At 38.0% G+C, this 23656-nt stretch overlaps 1 protein-coding gene across 11 annotated transcripts in view; it reads left to right on the top strand.

The window, feature by feature from the left end:
- Positions 1-23656, top strand: part of EFCAB6 (EF-hand calcium binding domain 6) — a 357426-nt gene that overhangs the window by 142783 nt on the left and 190987 nt on the right. For all 11 annotated transcript variants that reach the window (XM_077169111.1, XM_077169107.1, XM_077169109.1 and 8 more), the window contains one exon: positions 15114-15262. In XM_077169111.1, coding sequence (XP_077025226.1) covers positions 15114-15262 — 149 coding nt within the window. The remainder of the gene's footprint in view (positions 1-15113; positions 15263-23656) is intronic.

Below are 23656 nucleotides of genomic sequence, written 5' to 3'. Positions count from 1 at the left end.
ACATAGACTGGCAGAACGGATTAAAAAACAGCATGCTTCTATATGCTGTCTACAGGAAACACATCTTAGACCCAAAGATAAACATAGGTTGAAAGTGAAAGGTTGGGAAAAGTTATTTCATGCAAATAACAACCAGAAAAGAGCAGGAGTAGCTATACTAATATCCAACAAATTAGACTTCAAATGTAAAACAGTTAAAAGAGACAAAGAAGGACACTATCTACTAATAAAAGGAACAATTCAACAAGAAGACATAACAATCATAAATATTTATGCACCGAACCAGAATGCCCCAAAATATGTGAGGCATACACTGCAAACACTGAAAAGGGAAATAGACACATATAACATAATAGTTGGAGACTTCAATTCCCCACTCTCATCAATGGACAGAACATCTAGACAGAGGATCAATAAAGAAATAGAGAATTTGAATATTACAATAAATGAGCTAGACTTAACAGACATTTATAGGACATTACATCCCACAACAGCAGGATACACCTTTTTCTCAAGTGCTCATGGATCATTCTCAAAGATAGACCATACGCTGGGTCACAAAGCAAGTCTTAACAAATTTAAAAAGATTGAAATCATACACAACACTTTCTCGGATCATAAAGGAATGAGTTGGAAATCAATAATAGGCGTAGTGCCAGAAAATTCACAAATACATGGAGGCTCAACAACACACTCTTAAACAATGAGTGGGTCAAGGAAGAAATTGCAAGAGAAATTAGTAAATATCTCGAGGCAAATGAAAACGAAAACACAACATATCAAAACCTATGGGACTCAGGAAAGGCAGTGCTAAGAGGGAAATTTATTGCCCTAAATGCCTATATCAGAAAAGAAGAAAAGGCAAAAATTCAGGAATTAACTGTCCACTTGGAAGAACTGGAGAAAGAACAGCAAACTAACCCCAAAGCAAGCAAAAGGAAAGAAATAACAAAGATTAGAGCAGAAATAAATGAAATTGAAAACAATAGAGAAAATCAATAAGACCAGAAGTTGGTTCTATGAGAAAATCAATAAGATTGATGGGCCCTTAGCAAAATGACAAAAAGAAGAAGACAGAGGATGCAAATAAATGAGATCAGAAATGGAAGAGGAGACATAACCACTGACCTCACAGAAATAAAGGAGGTAATAACAGGATACTATGAACAACTTTACGCTAATAAATACAACAATTTAGATGAAATGGACGGGTTCCTGGAAAGGCATGAACAACCAACTTTGACTCAAGAAGAAATAGATGACCTCAACAAACCAATCATAAGTAAAGAAATTGAATCGGTCATTCAAAAGCTTCCTAAAAAGAAGAATCCAGGACCAGAAGGCTTCACATGTGAATTCTACCAAACATTCCAGAGAGAATTAGTACCAACTCTCCTCAAACTCTTCAAAATAATCGAAGTGGAGGGAAAACTACCTAATTCATTCTATGAAGCCAACATCACCCTCATACCAAAACCAGGCAAAGATATTACAAAAAAAGAAAACTACAGACCAATCTCTCTAATGAATATAGATGCAAAAATCCTCAACAAAATTCTAGCAAATCGAATCCAACAATACATTAAAAGAATTATACATCATGACCAAGTAGGATTCATCCCAGGTATGCAAGGATGGTTCAACATAAGAAAATCAATTAATGTAATACACCATATCAACAAATCAAAGCAGAAAACTCACATGATCATCTCAATTGATGCAGAGAAGGCATTTGACAAGATTCAACATCCTTTCCTGTTGAAAACACTTCAAAAGATAGGAATACAAGGGAACCTCCTTAAAATGATAGAGGGAATATATGAAAAACCCACAGCTAATATCATCTTCAATAGGGAAAAATTGAAAACTTTCCCCCTAAGATCAGGAACAAGACAAGGATGTCCATTATCACCACTATTATTCAACATCATATTGGAGGTTCTAGCCAGAGCAATTAGACAAGAAAAAGAAATACAAGGCATCAAAATTGGAAAGGAAGAAGTAAAACTATCACTGTTTGCAGACGATATGATACCATACATCGAAAACCCGGAAAAATCCACAACAAAACTACTAGAGCTAATAAATGAGTACAGCAAAGTAGCAGGTTACAAGATCAACATTCAAAAATCTGTAGCATTTCTATACACAAGCAATGAACAAGCTGAGGGGGAAATCAAGAAACGAATTCCATTTACAATTGCAACTAAAAGAATAAAATACCTAGGAATAAATTTAACTAAAGAGACAAAAAACCTATATAAATAAAACTACAAAAAACTGTTAAAAGAAATCACAGAAGACCTAAATAGATGGAAGGGCATACCGTGTTCATGGATTGGAAGATTAAATATAGTTAAGATGTCAATCCTACCTAAATTGATTTACAGATTCAATGCAATACCAATCAAAATCCCAACAACTTATTTTTCAGAAATAGAAAAACCAATAAGCAAATTTATCTGGAAGGGCAGGGTGCCCCAAATTGCTCAAAGTATCTTGAGGAAAAAAAACGAAGCTGGAGGTCTCACGCTGCCGGACATTAAGGCATATTATGAAGCCACAGTGGTCAAAACAGCATGGTATTGGCATAAAGATAGATATATCGACCAATGGAATCGAATAGAGTGCTCAGATATAGACCCTCTCATCTATGGACATTTGATCTTTGATAAGGCAGTCAAGCCAACTCACCTGGGACAGAACAGTCTCTTCAATAAATGGTGCCTAGAGAACTGGATATCCATTTGCAAAAGAATGAAAGAAGACCCATCTCTCACACCCTATACAAAAGTTAACTCAAAATGGATCAAAGATCTAAACATTAGATCTAAGACCATAAAACAGTTAGAGGAAAATGTAGGGAGATATCTTATGAAACTTACAATTGAAGGCGGTTTTATGGACCTTAAACCTAAAGCAAGAACACTGAAGAAGGAAATAAATAAATGGGAGCTCCTCAAAATTAAACACTTTTGTGCATCAAAGAACTTCATCAAGAAAGTAGAAAGGAAAAAACCTAGAGAGGGACTTCCTGGAAGATGGCGGCTTAGTAAGACGCACGGATCTTAGTTTCTTCTCCAGGACACCTACTAGGGGAGTAGAAACGATACAGAAAGCGCCCAAAGCCACAACAGAGATAAAAAAGACAGCGTACCCCATCCTGGAATGGCTGGCTGGCTGAGAGAAGCAGCTCGGGTGAGATCGCCGAGGCGCGCAGGCCTTACCGGGCGGGGTGGCAAGCGGCCGGAGTTACTCCCTTCCCCCTTCCCGGGCCGGCTGGGAGAATTGGAGAGGCGGTCCCCTGAAACAAAGACGGCTGGCGCCCACACCACGCGCAGCGCCCGGACCAACTGAGAGAATTGGATCGGAAACCCCCAGGCCGCGGAGAACGGTGACGGGTGGGGGAGGCCCCTTCCAAACCCGTGACTCCCGGGGAACGTGCACTCTCTCGGGCGGGCCGCTGCCGCTGGCGCCCTCCCGCCACGCTTGTTGCCCAGGGCCGACTAGGAAATTCGGACGGGCTCTTTCCCTGGCTGCGGCGACCAGCAACCCTCCCTGCGTTCGGACCCCGGGCCGGCTCAAGCCGTTCCCCCAGGACGGTGAGAGTTTTCCAAAGTTTAAGGTCCCACAGCACCTTTTACTGGTGGGACCCGCAGACAAACGGGTGCCACGAGCGCCACCTACTGGGCAGGATAAGAAAAACAGAACCCAGAGATTTCACAGAAAAATATTACAACCTTGCTGGGTCCAACACCAAGAGAAATCTGAATAAATGCCCAGACGCCAGCAGCAGAAGATAACTGTCCACGCTCAAAAGATTGAGAATATGGCTCAGTCAAAGGAACAAACCAATAGCTCAAATGAGACACAAGAGCTGAGACAACTAATGCTGAATATACGAACAGAAATGGAAAACCTCTTCAAAAATGAAATCGATAAATTGAGGGAGGACATGAAGAGGACATGGGCTGAACATAAAGAAGAAATAGAAAAACTGAAAAAACAAATCGCAGAACTTATGGAAGTGAAGGATAAAGTAGCAAACATAGAAAAAATAATGGATAGCTACAATGAAAGATTTAAAGAGACAGAAGATAGAATTAGTGATTTGGAGGATGGAACATCTGAATTCCAAAAAGAAACAGAAACTATAGGGAAAAGAATGGAAAAATTTGAACAGGGTATCAGGGAACTCAAGGACAATATGAACCGCACAAATATACGTGTTGTGGGTGTCCCAGAAGGAGAAGAGAAGGGAAAAGGAGGAGAAAAACTAATGGAAGAAATTATCACTGAAAATTTCCCAACTCTTATGAAAGACCTAAAATTACAGATCCAAGAAGTGCAGCGCACCCCAAAGAGAATAGACCCAAATAGGCGTTCTCCAAGACACTTACTAGTTAGAATGTCAGAGGTCAAAGAGAAAGAGAAGATCTTGAAAGCAGCAAGAGAAAAACAATCCATTACATACAAGGGAAACCCAATAAGATTTTGTGTAGATTTCTCAGCAGAAACCATGGAAGCTAGAAGACAGTGGGATGATATATTTAAAATACTAAAAGAGAAAAACTGCCAACCAAGACTCCTATATCCAGCAAAATTATCCTTCAAAAATGAGGGAGAAATTAAAACATTCTCAGACAAAAAGTCACTGAAAGAATTTGTGACCAAGAGACCAGCTCTGCAAGAAATACTAAAGGGAGCACTAGAGTCAGATACAAAAAGACAGAAGAGAGAGAGATGGAAAAGAGTGTAGAAAGAAGGAAAATCAGATATGATATATATAATACAAAAGGCAAAATGTTAGAGGAAAATATTATCCAAACAGTAATAACACTAAATGTCAATGGACTGAATTCCCCAATCAAAAGACATAGATTGGCAGAATGGATTAAAAAACAGGATCCTTCTATATGCTGTCTACAGGAAACACATCTTAGACCCAAAGATAAACATAGGTTGAAAGTGAAAGGTTGGGAAAAGATATTTCATGCAAATAACAACCAGAAAAGAGAAGGAGTGGCTATACTAATATCCAACAAATTAGACTTCAAATGTAAAACAGTTAAAAGAGACAAAGAAGGACACTATATACTAATAAAAGGAACAATTAAACAAGAAGACATAACAATCATAAATATTTACGCACCGAATCAGAATGCCCCAAAATACGTGAGGAATATACTGCAAACATTGAAAAGGGAAATAGACTCATATACCATAATAGTTGGAGACTTCAACTCACCACTCTCATCAAGGGACAGAACATCTAGACAGAGGATCAACAAAGAAATAGAGAATCTGAATATTACTATAAATGAACTAAACTTAATAGACATTTATAGGACATTACATCCCACAACAGCAGGATACACCTTTTTCTCAAGTGCTCATGGATCATTCTCAAAGATAGACCATATGCTGGGTCACAAAGCAAGTCTTAACAAATTTAAAAAGATTGAAATCTTACACAACACTTTCTCGGACCATAAAGGAATGATGTTGGAAATCAATAATAGGCAGAGTGCCAGAAAATTCACAAATACGTGGAGGCTCAACAACACACTCCTAAACAACGACTGGGTCAAAGAAGAAATTGCAAGGGAAATTAGCAAATACCTCGAGGCGAATGAAAATGAAAACACAACATATCAAAACGTATGGGACGCAGCAAAGGCAGTGCTAAGAGGGAAATTTATTGCTCTAAATGCCTATATCAGAAAAGAAGAAAAGGCAAAAATTCAGGAATTAAGTATCCATTTGGAAGAACTGGAGAAAGAACAGCAAGCTAACCCCAAAGCAAGGAAAAGGAAAGAAATAACAAAGATTAGAGCACAAATAAATGAAATTGAAAACATGAAAACAATAGAGAAAATCAATAAGGCCAGAAGTTGGTTCTATGAGAAAATCAATAAGATTGATGGGCCCTTAGCAAGATTGACAAAAAGAAGAAGAGAGAGGATGCAAATAAATAAGATCAGAAATGGAAGAGGAGACATAACTACTGACCTCACAGAAATAAAGGAGGTAATAACAGGATACTATGAACAACTTTACGCTAATAAATACAACAATTTAGATGAAATGGATGGGTTCCTGGAAAGACATGAACAACCAACTTTGACTCAAGAAGACATAGATGACCTCAACAAACCAATCACAAGTAAAGAAATTGAATTAGTCATTCAAAAGCTTCCTAAAAAGAAAAGTCCAGGACCAGATGGCTTCACATGTGAATTCTACCAAACGTTCCAGAAAGAATTAGTACCAATTCTCTTCAAACTCTTCAAAAAAATCGAAGTGGAGGGAAAACTACCTAATTCATTCTATGAAGCCAACATCACCCTCATACCAAAACCAGGCAAAGATATTACAAAAAAAGAAAACTACAGACCAATCTCTCTAATGAATACAGATGCAAAAATCCTCAATAAAATTCTAGCAAATCGTATCCAACAGCACATTAAAAGAATTATACATCATGACCAAGTAGGATTCATCCCAGGTATGCAAGGATGGTTCAACATAAGAAAATCAATTAATGTAATACACCATATCAACAAATCAAAGCAGAAAAATCACATGATCATCTCAATTGATGCAGAGAAGGCATTCGACAAGATTCAACATCCTTTCCTGTTGAAAACACTTCAAAAGATAGGAATACAAGGGAACTTCCTTAAAATGATAGAGGGAATATATGAAAAACCCACAGCTAATATCATCCTCAATGGGGAAAAATTGAAAACTTTCCCCCTAAGATCAGGAACAAGACAAGGATGTCCACTATCACCACTATTATTCAACATTGTGTTGGAGGTTCTAGCCAGAGCAATTAGACAAGAAAAAGAAATACAAGGCATCAAAATTGGAAAGGAAGAAGTAAAACTATCACTGTTTGCAGACGATATGATACTATACGTCGAAAACCCGGAAAAATCCACAACAAAACTACTAGAGCTAATAAATGAGTACAGCAAAGTAGCAGGTTACAAGATCAACATTCAAAAATCTGTAGCATTTCTATACACTAGTAATGAACAAGCTGAGGGGGAAATCAAGAAACGAATCCCATTTACAATTGCAACTAAAAGAATAAAATACCTAGGAATAAATTTAACTAAAGAGACAAAAAACCTATATAAAGAAAACTACAAAAAACTGCTAAAAGAAATCACAGAAGACCTAAATAGATGGAAGGGCATACCGTGTTCATGGATTGGAAGACTAAATATAGTTAAGATGTCAATCCTACCTAAATTGATTTACAGATTCAATGCAATACCAATCAAAATCCCAACAACTTATTTTTCAGAAATAGAAAAACCAATAAGCAAATTTATCTGGAAGGGCAGGGTGCCCCGAATTGCTAAAAACATCTTGAGGAAAAAAAACGAAGCTGGAGGTCTCGCGCTGCCTGACTTTAAGGCATATTATGAAGCCACAGTGGTCAAAACAGCATGGTATTGGCATAAAGATAGATATATCGACCAATGGAACCGAATAGAGTGCTCAGATATAGACCCTCTCATCTATGGACATTTGATCTTTGATAAGGCAGTCAAGCCAACTCACCTGGGACAGAGCAGTCTCTTCAATAAATGGTGCCTAGAGAACTGGATATCCATATGCAAAAGAATGAAAGAAGACCCATCTCTCACACCCTATACAAAAGTTAACTCAAAATGGATCAAAGATCTAAACATTAGGTCTAAGACCATAAAACAGTTAGAGGAAAATGTTGGGAGATATCTTATGGATCTTACAACTGGAGGCGGTTTTATGGACCTTAAACCTAAAGCAAGAGCACTGAAGAAGGAAATAAATAAATGGGAACTCCTCAAAATTAAACACTTTTGTGCATCAAAGAACTTCATCAAGAAAGTAGAAAGACAGTCTTTACAATGGGAGACAATATTTGGAAATGATATATCAGATAAAGGTCTAGTATCCAGAATTTATAAAGAGATTGTTCATCTCAACAACAAAAAGACAGCCAACCCAATTACAAAATGGGAAAAAGACTTGAACAGACACCTCTCAGAAGAGGAAATACGGATGGCCAAGAGGCACATGAAGAGATGCTCAATGTCCCTGGCCATTAGAGAAATGCAAATCAAAACCACAATGAGATATCATCTCACACCCACCAGAATGGCCATTATCAACAAAACAGAAAATGACAAGTGCTGGAGAGGATGCGGAGAAAGAGGCACACTTATCCACTGTTGGTGGGAATGTCAAATGGTGCAACCACTGTGGAAGGCAGTTTGGCGGTTCCTCAAAAAACTGAATATAGAATTGCCATACGACCCAGCAATACCATTGCTAGGTATCTACTCAAAGGACTTAAGGGCAAAGACACAAAGGACATTTGCACACCAATGTTTATAGCAGCGTTATTTACAATTGCAAAGAGATGGAAACAGCCAAAATGTCCATCAACAGACGAGTGGCTAAACAAACTGTGGTATATACATATGATGGAATATTATGCAGCTTTTAAACAGAATAAACTTATGAAGCATGTAATAACATGGATGGACCTAGAGAACATTATGCTGAGTGAGTCCAGCCAAAAACTAAAGGACAAATACTGTATGGTCCCACTGATGTGAACCAACATTCAAGAATAAACTTGGAATATGTCATTGGTAACAGAGTCCAGCAGGAGTTAGAAACAGGGTAAGATAATGGGTAATTGGAGCTGAAGGGATACAGACTGTGCAACAGGACTAGATACAAAAACTCAAAAATGAATAGCACAATAATACCTAATTGTAATGTAATTATGTTAAAACACTGAATGAAGCTGCATCTGAGCTATAGTTTTTTGTTTGTTTGTTTGTTTGTGTCTTTTTTTCTTTTTCCTTTTTTATATATATATTTTTTATTTTTTATTATTATTATTTTTTTTATTTTTTTCTCTATATTAACATTCTATATCTTTTTCTGTTGTTTTGCTAGTTCTTTTCCTAAATCGATGCAAATGTACTAAGAAATGATGATCATACATCTATGTGATGATATTAAGAATTACTGATTGCATATGTAGAATGGAATGATTTCTAAATGTTGTGTTAATTTCTTTTTTTTTAATTAAAAAAAACTTAAAAAAATAAATAAATGAAGTCGGTGAAAATTGCTTCATCTTGAAATTGAGAGTATCGTTTAAATGTGCATTAAATTCCAGAGGTCATAAAAGGAAAAAGTTGATAAATTTCACTCCATGAATATAAAAAAAAATTTGTACAGTAAAACTTTCTATAAATAAATGATAAACTTGGCAACATATTTGCAACTTCAATGACAGATGAAGAATAAGTGTTTCTAACACCCCTATGTGTGTTTTACAAATTATTATAAACTTTTCCATAGAAAAATGCCAATGAGGAAACAATTAACAAAAGCCAATTTTGATAAGGGCCTCACAGAACCAAGTGCTTCTAAATTGGTGAACTTGTTTTCTGCTGTTGTTATTGATGACTTTGTTTTCGTAAAGAGACACATGACCATTACAAAACAATGCAAGCATTCTGAAAAGCACAGAGATGAATGTAATGAATTACTTGAAATTCGCCACCAGAAATAATCAAAGGTGTAGGAGAACGTTTTTCCTGGCCTCTCTTGATTCATATGTAGAAAGATGGCTGGGAGAGTGGGTAGATACATAGATAGAAAAAAATGTATAAGAATAGGATTATACTATTCTTATTCTTTTATTGTTTTTTAAATGTTGTTTATTATGAAATATAATGTATATACAAAGTAAAGAAAGACAAAGCAATAATTTTCAAAGTACAATTCAACAATTTCAGAGTTTGTTATTAGTTATCATTCCACTATTTCAGATTTTCCCTTCCAGCTGCTCCAAAACACTGGAGGCTAAAAGAAATATCAGTATAGTGATTCAGTAGTCATATTCATTTGTTAAATGCTGCTTTCTTTGTTACAACTCCTCCCTCTCCCTTGATCCTACTCCCAAGCTATAGGGATCTTTTGGCAATGCCCATTTTGACTTTTTCATGTTGAGAATGGGTGTCGACAATAAGTGAGAGGAGGATATAAATAGTTGGTAATCTTGGAGGGGCTGGTCCCTCTGGGTTTCAGGATCTATCTGGCCCAGAAACCCTCAGGAAGTTACAGGTTTCAGTAAAATAAACTTAGAATCTCAGTTAGAGCCCTAGGTTTTCTTAAGAGTTAACAGTAATGATATTGGTTTCTTATTTGAATTTAATAAAATAATTTAAATATTTTTATTTAGATATAAGTATGATTTAATTTAAATTTACCAGAAGGAAGAGAAACATCATCATCATCATTTACCCTTTTATGGGGTACCTTATGTGCCAGACACTGTTCTAAGTACATTCGTTGCAGGTAATATCCTTTTCCATCTTCATGGCAGTTCTGTTAGGCACTAAAATGGCCTCAGTTCTAAGACGAGGAACCCGAGTCTCAAAGGGTTAAATGATTTTCCAAAGGCTATGCTGGCATGAAGTCCTGGAGCCAGGTTTCCAACCCAAGCACTGTAGCTCCAAAATCTTTTCTCTTAACCCCATAGCACTGTCCTTAAGTGAAACTGAAGAATTGCTGAACTTTGGATGAATATTTCTTTACCACAAGAGAAATCAGGTCCCAAAAAGGCCTTTAAGATGAGAAAAGAGGTTAAGAAAGCCATTAGAAGTTAGAGAAATTAGGGTGTTTTTGAGGGATGTCTGTATTCCAGACAGTATGGACGGGCGTTCTGCTCTGAAGATTTAAAAGTGGCTGACACATAAATGTTTCTTCCTCTCCTCTCTCCACATCTCATTATTTTTGATGTTTATATTTTGTTCTCAGAGTTCATAATATTTACATTCTGTTCTGTTACCATAATGCCCCAAGTTTTGCCTTCATTATTATATTTCTGTGGATTTAATGTGCATAGCTATACCTGAATGCTAACCAGTTTATCCTTCTCAGAGTTCTTTATTTTGATTTATGTTTTTGGTTGGTTGGATTTCATTGTCAAGTAACTTCCTTGAGAAAAGCTCATGGGTACTTTATTCCCTTTTTTTTTTTTTTTCCATATTGGAAACACTCTGCCTCTTGCTTTTATGCTTGAAAACAACTTGGCTGGATATAATGCTCCCATCATGGTATCTTTTCCTCAAAATATTATAAATACTTTCCTACTGTCCTTTGGCACTGGGTGCTACTGTGAAGAAGCCTGAAGTGAACCTGGTTTTCTTCCCTTGTGATTTCTTCTTTTCACCTGGATACCTAAAGAATTGTTCCTTGAGCTTCAAAATTAAAAAGCAAAAAACAAAGCTATGTCTCAGCATGGAGTATTTAATTAAAATTTCCTGGAACACAGTGTGTTCTTTTGGTTTACAGATTCAGTTCTTCTTTCATTTCAGGGGAAGTTTTCCTGTATCATATTACAAATAAAATTTTCCCCTCCTTCTATCATCCCTTCTTTCCTCCTGTCCTTCTTTGCATGGTGTTCTAATTTGCTAGCTGCCAGAATGCAATATACCAGAAATGGAATGACTTTTTAAAAGGGGAATTTAATAAGTTGCTAGTTTATAGTTCTAAGGCTGAGAAAATGTCCCAATTAAAACAAATCTATAGAAATGTCCAATCTAAGGCATCCAGGGAAAGATACCTTGGTTCAAGAAGGCTGATGAAGTTCACAGTTTCTCTTTCAAGTGGAAGGGCACATGGCGAACACAGTCAGAGTTTCTCTCTCATCTGGAGAGGCACATGGTGAATATAGTCAGGGTTCCTCTCTCATCTGGAATGGTGTATGGTGAACACAGCATCATCTGCTAGGTTCTTCTCCTGGCTTCCGGCTTCATGAAGCTCTCTGGGAGGCATTATCCTTTTTCATCTCCAAAAGTCACTGGCTGGTGGACTCTGCTTCTCATGGCTATGTCACTCTGCTCTGCCCTCTCTGAATCTCTTTTTTTTACATGGGCAGGCACCAGGAATTGAACCCAGATCCTCGGGCATGGCAGGCAAGCACTCTTACCTGCTGAGCCACCGTGGCCTGCCCTCTCTGAATCTCTTTTATTCTCCAAAATGTTTCCTCTTATATAGGACTCCAGAAACTTATCAAGACCCACCCAAATGGGTGAAGACATGTCATCATCTAATTCAGTTTAACAACCACTCTTAAATCACATCACCAGGGAGATTATCTAATTACAGATTCAAACATACAGTATCGAATAGGGATTATTCTGCCTTTACAAAATGGGATTTTGATTAAAACATGGCTTTTCTAGGGTCCATATATCATTTCAAACCAGCACAGAGGGTATTCTTAGCCTTAGATTGGATCATCTTTGTCCTTGATAGCTATCATCTTCTTACAGATGGCTTAGGTTTTGTTTTTTTAATCTTTTTCCTCTTCCTTCACTGAGATTCTTTCAAACCATTTCTTTACCATTAATTTTAATTTCACTTTGTCTCTTATTCTGGCTGTTTCTAATTTTTTTATTAGTTCCTGAAATGATGTTGTTTTGTTGTCTGTTTTCTTAGCTGTGGAGTACCCCTTTCCATCTCTTTCATTGTTTTATCATGTTGTCTTCAAGATGTTCTTTTAATGAATCATATCCTTACAAGTTTCTTTTTATGGCACAGGCATGACATCTCTGCAGAGGGTTTGTTTATATTCCTTATATTATGTTTCCTTACAGATTGATATGTTTCTTTTTTCTTTTTCTATAATATGTTTGCATATTTGTAAAACCATTTATTTTCATACCGCTTATCCTTAGCGTGCATGTTATAGATGTAGTTTTAGCACCATTTTCGTTGCTGTACCATTTGCCATTATATACATACTGCACAAATTATACATTTTCCCACTGATGGACAGTTGGATTGTTTCTGTCTTGTGCTAATACAGACAAAGCCACTATGAGTGGTTGTAGACACACCTTCTGGTGGACACCTAGGAGTAAAATGAATTGCTAAATTGTAGTAGAAATGCTCCTTACCTATAATTGGCGGTGTCCAATGTTTTTCAAAGCATCAATTTACATTCCCACCAGAAACATATGAGTTTCTATTTTTCTGTATGCTCACCGGCATTTGATATTGTGACACTTTTTAACTTTTGCCAATCTGATGTGGATGAAGTGGTATCTCAGCTATGATTTTAATTTTCGTTTCTATTTTGGATGAACAGCTTTTTACATTTTCCAGACTTTCTTTAGACATTGTTTTTTGGTAAAAAAAAAAATGTAGTCATTTTTAACAAATATTTATTGATTGCCTACTGCATTCTAAGCTTGTACTTCATTTTGTGTAATTAGTAGTAAACAAAAGAGATGCAAAACCTTCTCTAATGGAGATTGCATGACCTTACATCAGGGAAGGAGATGCTAAACAAATAAACACAATTATAAATATGAACACTGTTTGTCCAGAAATGGACAGTGTATTATGAGAAAGAATAACATAAGAAAGAATAACATAACCTCATTTGGACTAGAGATCAGGGAAGCATTTACAAAAATTAAATGTATAAACGTGGAAAATGGGTGAACTCTGCTCATCAATCAATAATATGATGGAATACCATATATCATTTAAAAGAATGGTGTAGATATATACTAATTCTGTGGGGGAAATGTCATGATACTATTAATGAAAAGAAGCACTTTCAAGCCTGAAAGTATGTATGATCCCATTTTCGTAAAATTACATATTCATATGATCATGTTGGGAGTTTTTGGAACACTATATTTAAAACTTTGGATAGTGAGACTTCTTTTTTTATACTTTGCTGAATTGCTTGCTTTTAGAAAAAAAATAAAGGCTTGAACTTCCTTTATAAATAGTGACAATGAAAATTCCTGAGAGGTTAAACATGTCACAAAGATACGCTTTCTGTTTTACTCCCTGCTTTTTTTCTGAAAGTTTTTTGTCATGTCAGACATACTCTCTTGAGTAAACCCCTACTGGAGACCAAATATCATTAAGATATTAAAAATGGATTTCTTTAATCCAACAAGTACACTGAGGTCTTCTCCAAGTCTGGTCTGTTTTGTCTCCATTTGGTATCTTCTCCAAATCCAGCCCACCTCCCTGAAAAAGAGAGGAGACAATTTGGCCATGTTTTGGTCTAATTTTTTACAACTTTCCAAGAAATTTAGTTCCTGTGAGCCCCTAAACATTTTTTTTAATGTTTTTAATGTCTTAAAACCATTTTTTAAATGATTTTCTCTTTAGATTTCCAATACATCTGTATGCCCAAAAGAAACATTAATAACTCTGCTTATTTCTTAAGAAGATACAGACTCTTGTACTTATATGTCCGTGTTCCAGCAGCTTTTTTTTGTCACCTTTTTCCCCAAGTTGGTAGTTATTTTGTTGTCCCAGTAGCAAGAAGAATTTGAACCAGAGAAAGCAGGGTGGGGGTGGGGTGTTAAACTATTATAGAATATTATTCCTCAATAATAAACAGCAGGAAAACCTTTGGAAATAAAACCAATTTCCATAGTATTTTTATGAGTCATATGAAAATCAGTGGTTAACCTACTTTACTGCACTTTAGAAGTCCCATAAGAATAGCTCATTCACTCAGGTTCTTTGTATTTCCCCATCTAAAAAAAAAAAAGAATGATTAAAGAAATGTTCAGTGTATACTATGCATATGAAATCCTTATATTAATAATTTTCCTTACTGTAAAAGCTACTTCTATTTTTAATGAAATGTTGCCAGTTTTTTCTTGTTTGACTGACCTGATTTAAGCAGGAGAAGCATGGCGTGGGCTCACAGTAGGGATGGTTTGAAAGTATATTAAGAAAGATGTATCAAATTGGCAGATCCACCAAGTATTTTTAGCTGTGAAATTTGAGGGAGAGCTATTATATGTGCTGTTTTTCCCTGAGAAACTTGTCTGCCTTGTCAATCGAGTAGCTGTGACTGGGAATTCTGTTTTGTAGTGAGCTCATCAATTAAACATTTGAAGTTCAGTACATGCCATAGTAACGTTTTTGATCAGTTTTGGGGAGAGGAAAAAGTGAAGAGGATTTGGCAAATATAAAATGGTTGAATAGCTCCATGAAGTTGATTTTTATGAATGCAACATTTTAATTTTAATTCATTTCAGCTTTCGAAGTCCTATGAAAAGGTTGAAAAAGCCCTCAGTGCAGGAGATCCCACCAGAGGTGGGTATGTATCTTTGAATTACCTAAAGATCGTCCTTGACACTTTTGTATGCCAATTACCAAGAAGGATTTTTATCCAGTTAATGAAAAGGTAAGAGACCCATTGTTTCCATGACGTTTTTTTTTTTCAAACACTACCCATAAGAATAAGCCTCATTTTTTTGTGTGTGATGTTTTAGACTTTTTATTATTGAATCTTTCAAGCACATACAGGAGTAAAGAGAATAATATAATGAACCCTGATGTATCCACAACCCAACTTCAGCAGTTTCTAAATCATGGTCAGCCTAATTCATTTATATCCCTCCGTATTCGTCCTCAACCCCATATATTTTGGAAACAACTACCAGGTTGTATCATTTCATCTAAAAATATTTCAGTATGTCTCTCTTAAAGATAAGAGCACTTGTTAAAAACATGGCAAAGATACTATTTTCACATCTAACAGAATTATCAAGAATTTTGATGAATGTCCAATTAGGGTTCACATTTAACAGATCATCTTGTATCTTCTTTTACAATGTATTTTAAGCATGTATTTTAAGCATGATTCAAATAAGGCCTGTATATTGCAATTGGCAGACTTGTCTCAACTCAACTCTTTATTAATCTATAGGTTTCCTCTCCATTTTAGTAAATAGTTTTTCCTCACAATGTATTTGTAGAAAAAACAAGGGGTGCTTGTTACATAGTTTGTTGCAATCCAGATTTGACTGATTGAACCCGTAGTGGCATTTAACATGTTCCCCTGTCTCATCACTCCAAACCCAGGTAAATGGACTCATGTTCAATTTTTTGACAAGAGTATTTCATAGGTTATGGTACACATTTTTTTATTAGAAAAATTATGGGTTTATAGAAATATCATGCAAAAGATTTCAGGGCTCCCACATATCACCCTATTATTAACACCTTGCATTAGTGTGGTATATTTATTAAAATTGATGGAAGCACATTTTTATAATTGTACTTTTAACTATTGTCCATGCTTTCTTACCTTAGGGGTTCACTATTTGTGTTGTGCAGTTATATAAATTAAAAAATAAGTATTCTAATAATATATATACAACTAAAAATTTCCCTTTTAACCACATTCGAATATATAACAAAATACTATTAATAACATTCAAAGTGGTGTGCTACTATCTGTACCATCCATTACCAAAACTCTTCCATCATCCCAAATAAGAGCTCTGCACAGTTGAAGTCTTAACTCTCTGTTCCCTACCCTCACCCCATCCTCTGGTAACCTATATTCTAGATTCTGGCTCTTTGAGTTAGATGAGTCTCATTATTTCATATCCATGAGATCATATGCTATTTGTCCTTTGTGGGTGATATACTTTTATCAGAAAGCATATATTGACTGGTTGTCTTGCTTTTTGTGACATTAGCAGCCATTGTTGACCTGTATCCATTGGTTCATTGCGGAATGTAAAGTAGTAATTTCCACTTCTATAATTTCTTCTTTTATGGTTGGGATAATTCTATAAAGAAAACTTCCCTTCACTGACTGTTTGATAACAATGAGGCACAGTTAGTATAGAAAGGCAAGATGTCCTTGATTATTTCCCTTCATTTACCACTTTTCAAATTAATAAATTTGTTCCCTAGTGTTTTTTAAAATGCATATTATTGTAAACTCATGAATTTAAACATGTTTGATGTGTTTCAATTAATTACAGTCAGTATTCTTATTGATATTCAGTTTGTGCCACCTTGGCCAGTGGGGGCGTCTTTGGGTCAGTTCTCGAGTCCTGCCGGCTTGACCCTACTGGTCTTCCTAACTTTCTTGCTTCTGGTAGAACAAGATGTTCCAGGCTCATATGGCGCATTTTCTGCCCCAGTCCTGGAATCAGCTACTTATCTAAGAAGCCCTGGAAATGGTATATTTAGAGATCATAATCTGGGTGAGGAATGCTCTCTTTAATTTACCTGGTTTTCTGTCCGAGAAACCCAGGAGAACATTTTCTCAGGGGAAGTAAGGTAGAAACTGAGGGGGAAATTGCCCTGGAAAACTCAGGATGCTTGGTAGATGCCACCTGGAAAGGAGAGGGATGAGAGAAGCAGAAGCTAAAAAAAAAAAAATGGCTTTAAGCTGTGTGCTCCTCTTTCCTTCTCAGCCCCCCTCAGCAGCCTCAGAGAACCACGGTGTGCTAACACCAAGGCTTCTAGGGGGGAGGCATTTGGCTCTGTGAGTAACTATTATTTTGTGGCTCAGAAAATAGTTCTGTTGTCCTGCTTATACATGGTGAAATCTTCCAGAAATTACTCTCTTGGATAGCTAAAAGTTGTAAAGGCATTTCTTTCTTTTTTTTTTTTTTCACGGACAGGCACCGGGAATCGAACCCGGCTCTCTGGCATGGCAGGCGAGAACAAGACATTTCTTTTTATTCCCTTTTCAGAATTATACTGCTAATAATTGAATAGCAGTAATCAAAATTAAAAACAAAAAGTCAGGCAGTGTGATGGTAGCTCAGTGGCAGAATCCTCGCCTGCCATGCAGGAGACCAGGGTTCGATTACCAATGCCTGCCCATGTTGAAAAAAAAAGTCATAGTCCACCCTACCTAACAAATTTACTCTTTTTATTTTTCCGCATTCTCTTCCATTTTGTATCCATATATATATTTATAATCAAAGCACATCCACAGTTTTATATTGTGCTTTTTAAATCAAAATGCGTGTTTACAAGCACTTTCATATTGGCCTCATAATCTTCAAAACTATAATTTTAATGGATGCATTTATTTAGCAAACAATTATTGAGTGCCTTTTTCTGCCAGGCATTGTAGAGGGTGCTGGAAAAATGTAGAAACAAATAGTCCCCAAGCTAGAGCAACTTATAAGAAGGATAACGTCTATGATGGGAACCTAGAATGAGAATATCAGGGAACTAAGTGTGGCAGGATTGTGGCTTTTATAAGTTGTTATGGCCGGGACCCCAGGGATTTCTGAGTCATTCCCTTTGTCATGTTAACCTAGAATTCCCAATGGACACCCAAGTGCTAATTTTAGTAATTATTACTGATGTACGTGTCCAGAAGTACAGATCTCTCATATCTTCCTGGTGAACTGTTTCTCTTTGTCATTACATTATAACCCTTTTATCCCTGTGAATGCCATTTTTTGGTTTCTCTTCTCTGATATTAAAATAGCCATAACTGTTTGCTTTTGATTAGTATTTGCAGGTATACTTTTTTCCAACCTCTCATTTATCCTTTTCTGTGGTCCTGTTTGATGTGTGTTTCCTGTAAAGTAGCATATAGAAGAATTTTAAAATTCCAAATGAAAATCTTTGCCTTTTAACTGTCAAATTCAGTCTGTTTGCATTTTGGGGGATTGAAATATTTGGATTTTTCCCCATTCCTTTTTATTTTGTACTTTCTATTATTTACCCAGCTCTTTCTTTCCTTTTTCCATTTCCATCTTGTTTGCTGCTGGCTGAGTTTTTTCCCTCTACTGCTTTGAAGCTTACACATTTTCTTTCTATTTGTTATTCTTAAATTTTTAATATGCACCCTAAAGTTATAAAGCATAAAGTTAATCAATATTTCTGCTGTTCTGAATAAGACGAGCACCTCAGCTTACATGTTCTGCCTTGTTTGCATGGTCCCAGGATGTGTCATTGATGTTATCATTGGCTCCTGCTCTCGCTGTTGTTTACGTGTCCCCTTGTCTTATTGCTCATTACTCCTCCTCACTTCTCAGTCCTTCCTTCTGGAGTCCATCTCCTGAAGGATAGACTTCTGGTGAGGTCCTCCCAGAGGTAAACTCAGTCTTTGCTTTAAGAAATGTCTTCATTTTGCCCTTACTCTTTCATGAAGATTTAGCAGGAAGTAGAATTCTTGTTGCAGAGTTATTTTTTCTTAGCACTCTGAAGATGTCAGACATGCTGGCTGGCTGCATGTTTCTCTTTTATGGGTGACACTATTTTCCTTTGGCCATCTTTAAGATGTTCTCTTTATTTTTGTTGCTCTATGGTTTCCCTACACTATGCTCTAGTACAGATACTTGTTTATTTCAACTTCTCAGACTTAGGATTTGTGCCTTTCATGAATTCCTGAAAATTGTCTGTTCTTATTCTTTGAATATTGTCTCCGCCCCATTCTCGCTAGTCTTTTCTTCTGTAACTCCTATTAAATATATATCAGACCCCTCATTCCATCCTTCATGGCTCTTAACCTCTTTTTCATTTCCCAAATTGTTACCTCTCTAGACTGCGCTTCTGCCCATTTTCCTGGGATCTAGTCTGGTTCACTCATTCTCTCCAGCTGTGCCCAATCTACTCCCAGTCTTGTACAATCCCAACTTTCCTAATCCCAAATGAGTATTAAATCCTAGCACCTTAGAATCTCCATTAAATCCAAGGTCACCTTTAGCACACACTGTTCTGTCTGCATCTAATGAAACCTCTGGGCTGTTGAGGTAATAACTCGGTCTCTCTGCTTCTAGCTCCTGCAGATTTCCCTTCTTGGTTTCAACATCAGCTATGTATTTAAAATATATTTTGTTGATATAGTTATTCCAGTATTTCTACATGATGAGAGCAGAAGGTTGCCAAAGAGGTCCACTGTGTTGGCATATGCCTTACGTGTGCCTTATCTTAACATAATTTTGCTAGTTAGGAAGTTGGAATGTCTCCAAAGAGTAAACAGAACTGAGGTGAACCTCGAGAGGTGAATAGGAGTTTCTCCCATGGATGAGTTGGAGAAAAACATTCCATCCAGAGAAAGCAAGCAGCATTTTCAAAGGGGCTGGTTTGATTGGGTCATAATCAATTGTTAGGGCTCTTTGAGTTTATATATCCACATATATTTAACCATTTCACCACCATGTGGGGTTTTTAGGTGCTTTTCAGTTTTGCCTATGTTTGTTCAGTCAGTTGTTTAGCCAGTGAGTCAACAAAGGACAAACAGTCCATGAGCACCTATTACATCCCAGGCATTGTGCTAAGGACTTGCGCAGACAAGCCCCTGAGGAATAGGACTTTCTTACTGGTGGGGAGACAATACTGAAACAAATAAATAATGCAATAAAATACAGAATGCGATCAGCACTATGAGGGGCGCCCACGGGAACTATAATGGGAAGTAACAGAGAGGAGCTGCCTAAGTGAGAGTTGTCTGGAAAGGCCTCTGTGGAAAGGACCAGTGGGGTCGGCCAGGGGAAGAACTGGGCAGAGAGCCTTCTGGGCAGGGGCCTCTGGCTCCAAGCACTGCCCCATGTGATGTGGTCTGGGGCCTGGCAGAAGCCCAAGGGACTGGAACCAAGTTGGCAGGAGGGGACAAAATCCAGGGGGCGGGGGGCAGGCAGAGAGCGGGAAGTCGTCAATAAATTAGCAGGTGAACTTCACGTATATTGCTTTTCCTTTGGTGGGTGCTTTTTCCTCAGAATTTATTTCTAAAAGTAAAATTCTAAGGCTAGAGAGTGTGAATGCTTTTGCAGATCTTGATAAGGACTGCCAAATTGTTCTCTCAAAAGATAGTGGCAATTTACACTGCCGCCAACATTATATGAGCACTCTAGTTTCATATTCTTCCCGGCATTGAATATTAACATTGTTCTAAAATATTGATAACTTAGGAGGTATAAAATGGTGCCTCGTTATGGTTTTAATTTATATTTCTTGAGTGATTTCGAAGCTAGACTTTTCCACGTGCCTGTGCCCTGATTGGGTTTCCCCCTGATGAGAATCCTCTGCATGTCCTGATTAGCTAAAGGCCCCGCTTATGATTTTTCAGTCAATTTGATTAGCTTTTTGTTTAATAACTTCTACAGCACAGTTGACACAGCCACCAGGGCACCATGCAGAGTAGAGAAGGGCAGAGAATGGGTCTGGATGGAGATGCAAAGAATGTCCAGTGCAGCCTTCTATCAGGAGCCTCAGTGCCCTGGGAGGGAGGAAAAACTCTTGTCCTTTGTAAGGAATGAAAAGCACCTGTCCCCTAAAACAGTAGTTGCTCAGAGTCCTGCCAGCTGCCATCTCTGCAAGATGTTATTTCCACCTGAAACCTAAGATGTTAGCAATGCTTTTCATAGAAGACAGTGGGATATAAGTAAAAAGGAACCATGTAAAATACAATTGCTGAAATTCCCATTACTGTACCAGGTCCAGGTCCAAGTTGGTAGTTAGAACTTCCTGCTTCCACCACTCACTCTATGTCCCCCTTACTTTCTCTTCCATTATCTTTGCTGGACAGGGTTGTTCACCTAGCAGGTACCCACCTTCATTTTCACAGGCTCTTCGTCCTTGGTGTCATGTCTTTGTTGTGTGACCACAGCTGGTTTAAGGCACGTGATGCATACATAGGACAACACCCTCAGCTCACAGGATATTGTCTCTCAACCAGCTCTGTACTGGTGCCATTAGCAAGGTACTCCACATTCCATCAAGCCAGCTGTTCCAGGAGACTAGCCAGGTGGTGAGATGAATGGATTCTGTGGCTGTAAGTCAATCGCCACCCACCCTTCACCATCAAATAAGTCCTCTGTTTGAAGGCTGCCCTGCATGGGATATCAAGGCAATGGAGAAAACATTCTGGAGGTCCACAAATAATGGTAATGGCAGAAGAATTTCAGTGAAGAAAGGAAAATTTCTATGCAGAATATTTTTCCTACTCGTGAAGAAAAATCACTGCCCTCTCCAAGATGAAAAGTGTCCCGTGTAATCTTACCAGGTGTCTGTAAATCCCCCTCGAGAAAAAGCCTGGACTGAGGGCTCAGTGTCAGCAGGTTGGATACAGAACATGGCAGTAGCCAGGTCAGCTTTAATTTTAAGAAGTCCAAATTTTCAAACCAGCTCACAACCTCTTTCTTGCCACCAGGACCATATTTTGTATATAAACCTGCTGAACAAGCACCACATTGCCTGGGGAAAGTGATCAATAGACATCCTCAGGGATAGGTCACCTTTCTTCCACAGAGGATGCCTTCCAGTGGCCATTACATGGGACATACTATCTTTAAAATCACTGCTTATTTTCCGAGACCCATCAAATATTTCTTTTCTGACCCTATTATCACCAGTCTTCCAATCTTGTTCTGAGTCACTAACCACTACATGTGACTCAACATCTAGATTCATACCTCGGACCATCTCACCTTCAGTGCCTAGGAAACAGTTAGACATATCTGGAGTTAGGCCTACTGTCTTACAGGACCACCCCTGAGTGGGGCTGTAACGCAACCCCATCTGTTAACCATGCCGTGCCTTTTCCTCTTCTGTTAACAGGGACCTGCAGGAACTTCTCATGGAGCCTTAGGTATAGGTGGAGGGAGAGTCAGAGAAACAGTAGGAACAGCGCCATGGGACTGTGAAGCCCTGAAGCACCTGCTTATGCATACTTGTTTCTGTCTTCCATATCTGCTTGGGCCTGCCTCCTGTATCCCATTTCCTTTTAACAATGGAATGCTACTGCTATGGATCAGATAACACCTGGTTCACCCTGGCAGTATGAATTTCATGGTTATTTTTGTCTCATGGCTAGGCTTGCAGACTCTCTCAGTGCTCAGTAGGAGACCAAGAGCAGAAAAGGGCAGAGTCTTGCTTCCAAACACTGCTGGTATGTGCCATGGTTCTCCTTCTGGGACTTCTCATAGGATCTATATAGCTTCTCTGTCCACCACTTAACATTGGGGTTCTGGGACATAAGGCCCAAGTAGAATAGCAGTTTACACTGTAGCCTGGGGCTTCTGCAACTGCTGCTTCTTATTATTGTTGCCACTTGTGTTAGTTAGATTCAGTTGTCAACTTGGCCAGGTGAGCATACCTAGTCTTGTTGCTGAGGACATAAGCCAATGGTGCGTGAACCTCATCTGTTGCCAATTACATCTGCAGTCAGCTAGGAGGTGTGTCTGCTGCAATGAGTGACATCTGACTTAATTGGCTGGTGCTTAAATGGGAGATTGCAACGTAGCACTGCTAGCAGCTTGGCATTCCTCATCTCAGCACTTGCAGCTCAGCCCCGGCCCTTGGAAATGGAGAAAGAAATTACCCCGGGGAAAGTTGTTGGAACCCAGGGGCCTGGAGAGAAGACCAGCAGAGACCATCCTGTGCCTTCCACGTAAGAAAGAACCTCAGTGGAAAGTTAGCTGCCTTTCCTCTGAAGAACCAACAAAATAAATCCCCTTTTATTAAAAGCCAATCCGTCTCTGGTGTGTTGCATTCCAGCAGCTAGCAAACTAGAACACCACTTAAGACTGGGAACCTTATGAGCTACTCAGTAAATGGATCAGAGTAGTGGGACCAAATTGTCTCCAAAATCCAGAGACACCCTTCAACTCTGTGCCTCTCTCCTTATGGTAGGCGGCCCAAAGTACACCAACTTGTCTTTCACTTTATGAGGACTATTCCAAAATGCTACTTGCCTATAGATCCCTACGAAATTTGCCAGATGGCAGGCCCCTAAACTTGCATAACTTTATCTCCTCCCCTCTTGTCATATACCTATCTGAGGCCTCTGAGATACTTGCTACTTACTTCT

The sequence above is a fragment of the Tamandua tetradactyla genome, chromosome 7, assembly GCF_023851605.1.
Source record: "Tamandua tetradactyla isolate mTamTet1 chromosome 7, mTamTet1.pri, whole genome shotgun sequence".
In the NCBI taxonomy this organism is placed as follows: domain Eukaryota; kingdom Metazoa; phylum Chordata; class Mammalia; order Pilosa; family Myrmecophagidae; genus Tamandua; species Tamandua tetradactyla.
Note: the sequence above shows the minus strand (reverse complement) of the source record. Positions and strands in the feature narration are given on the sequence as shown.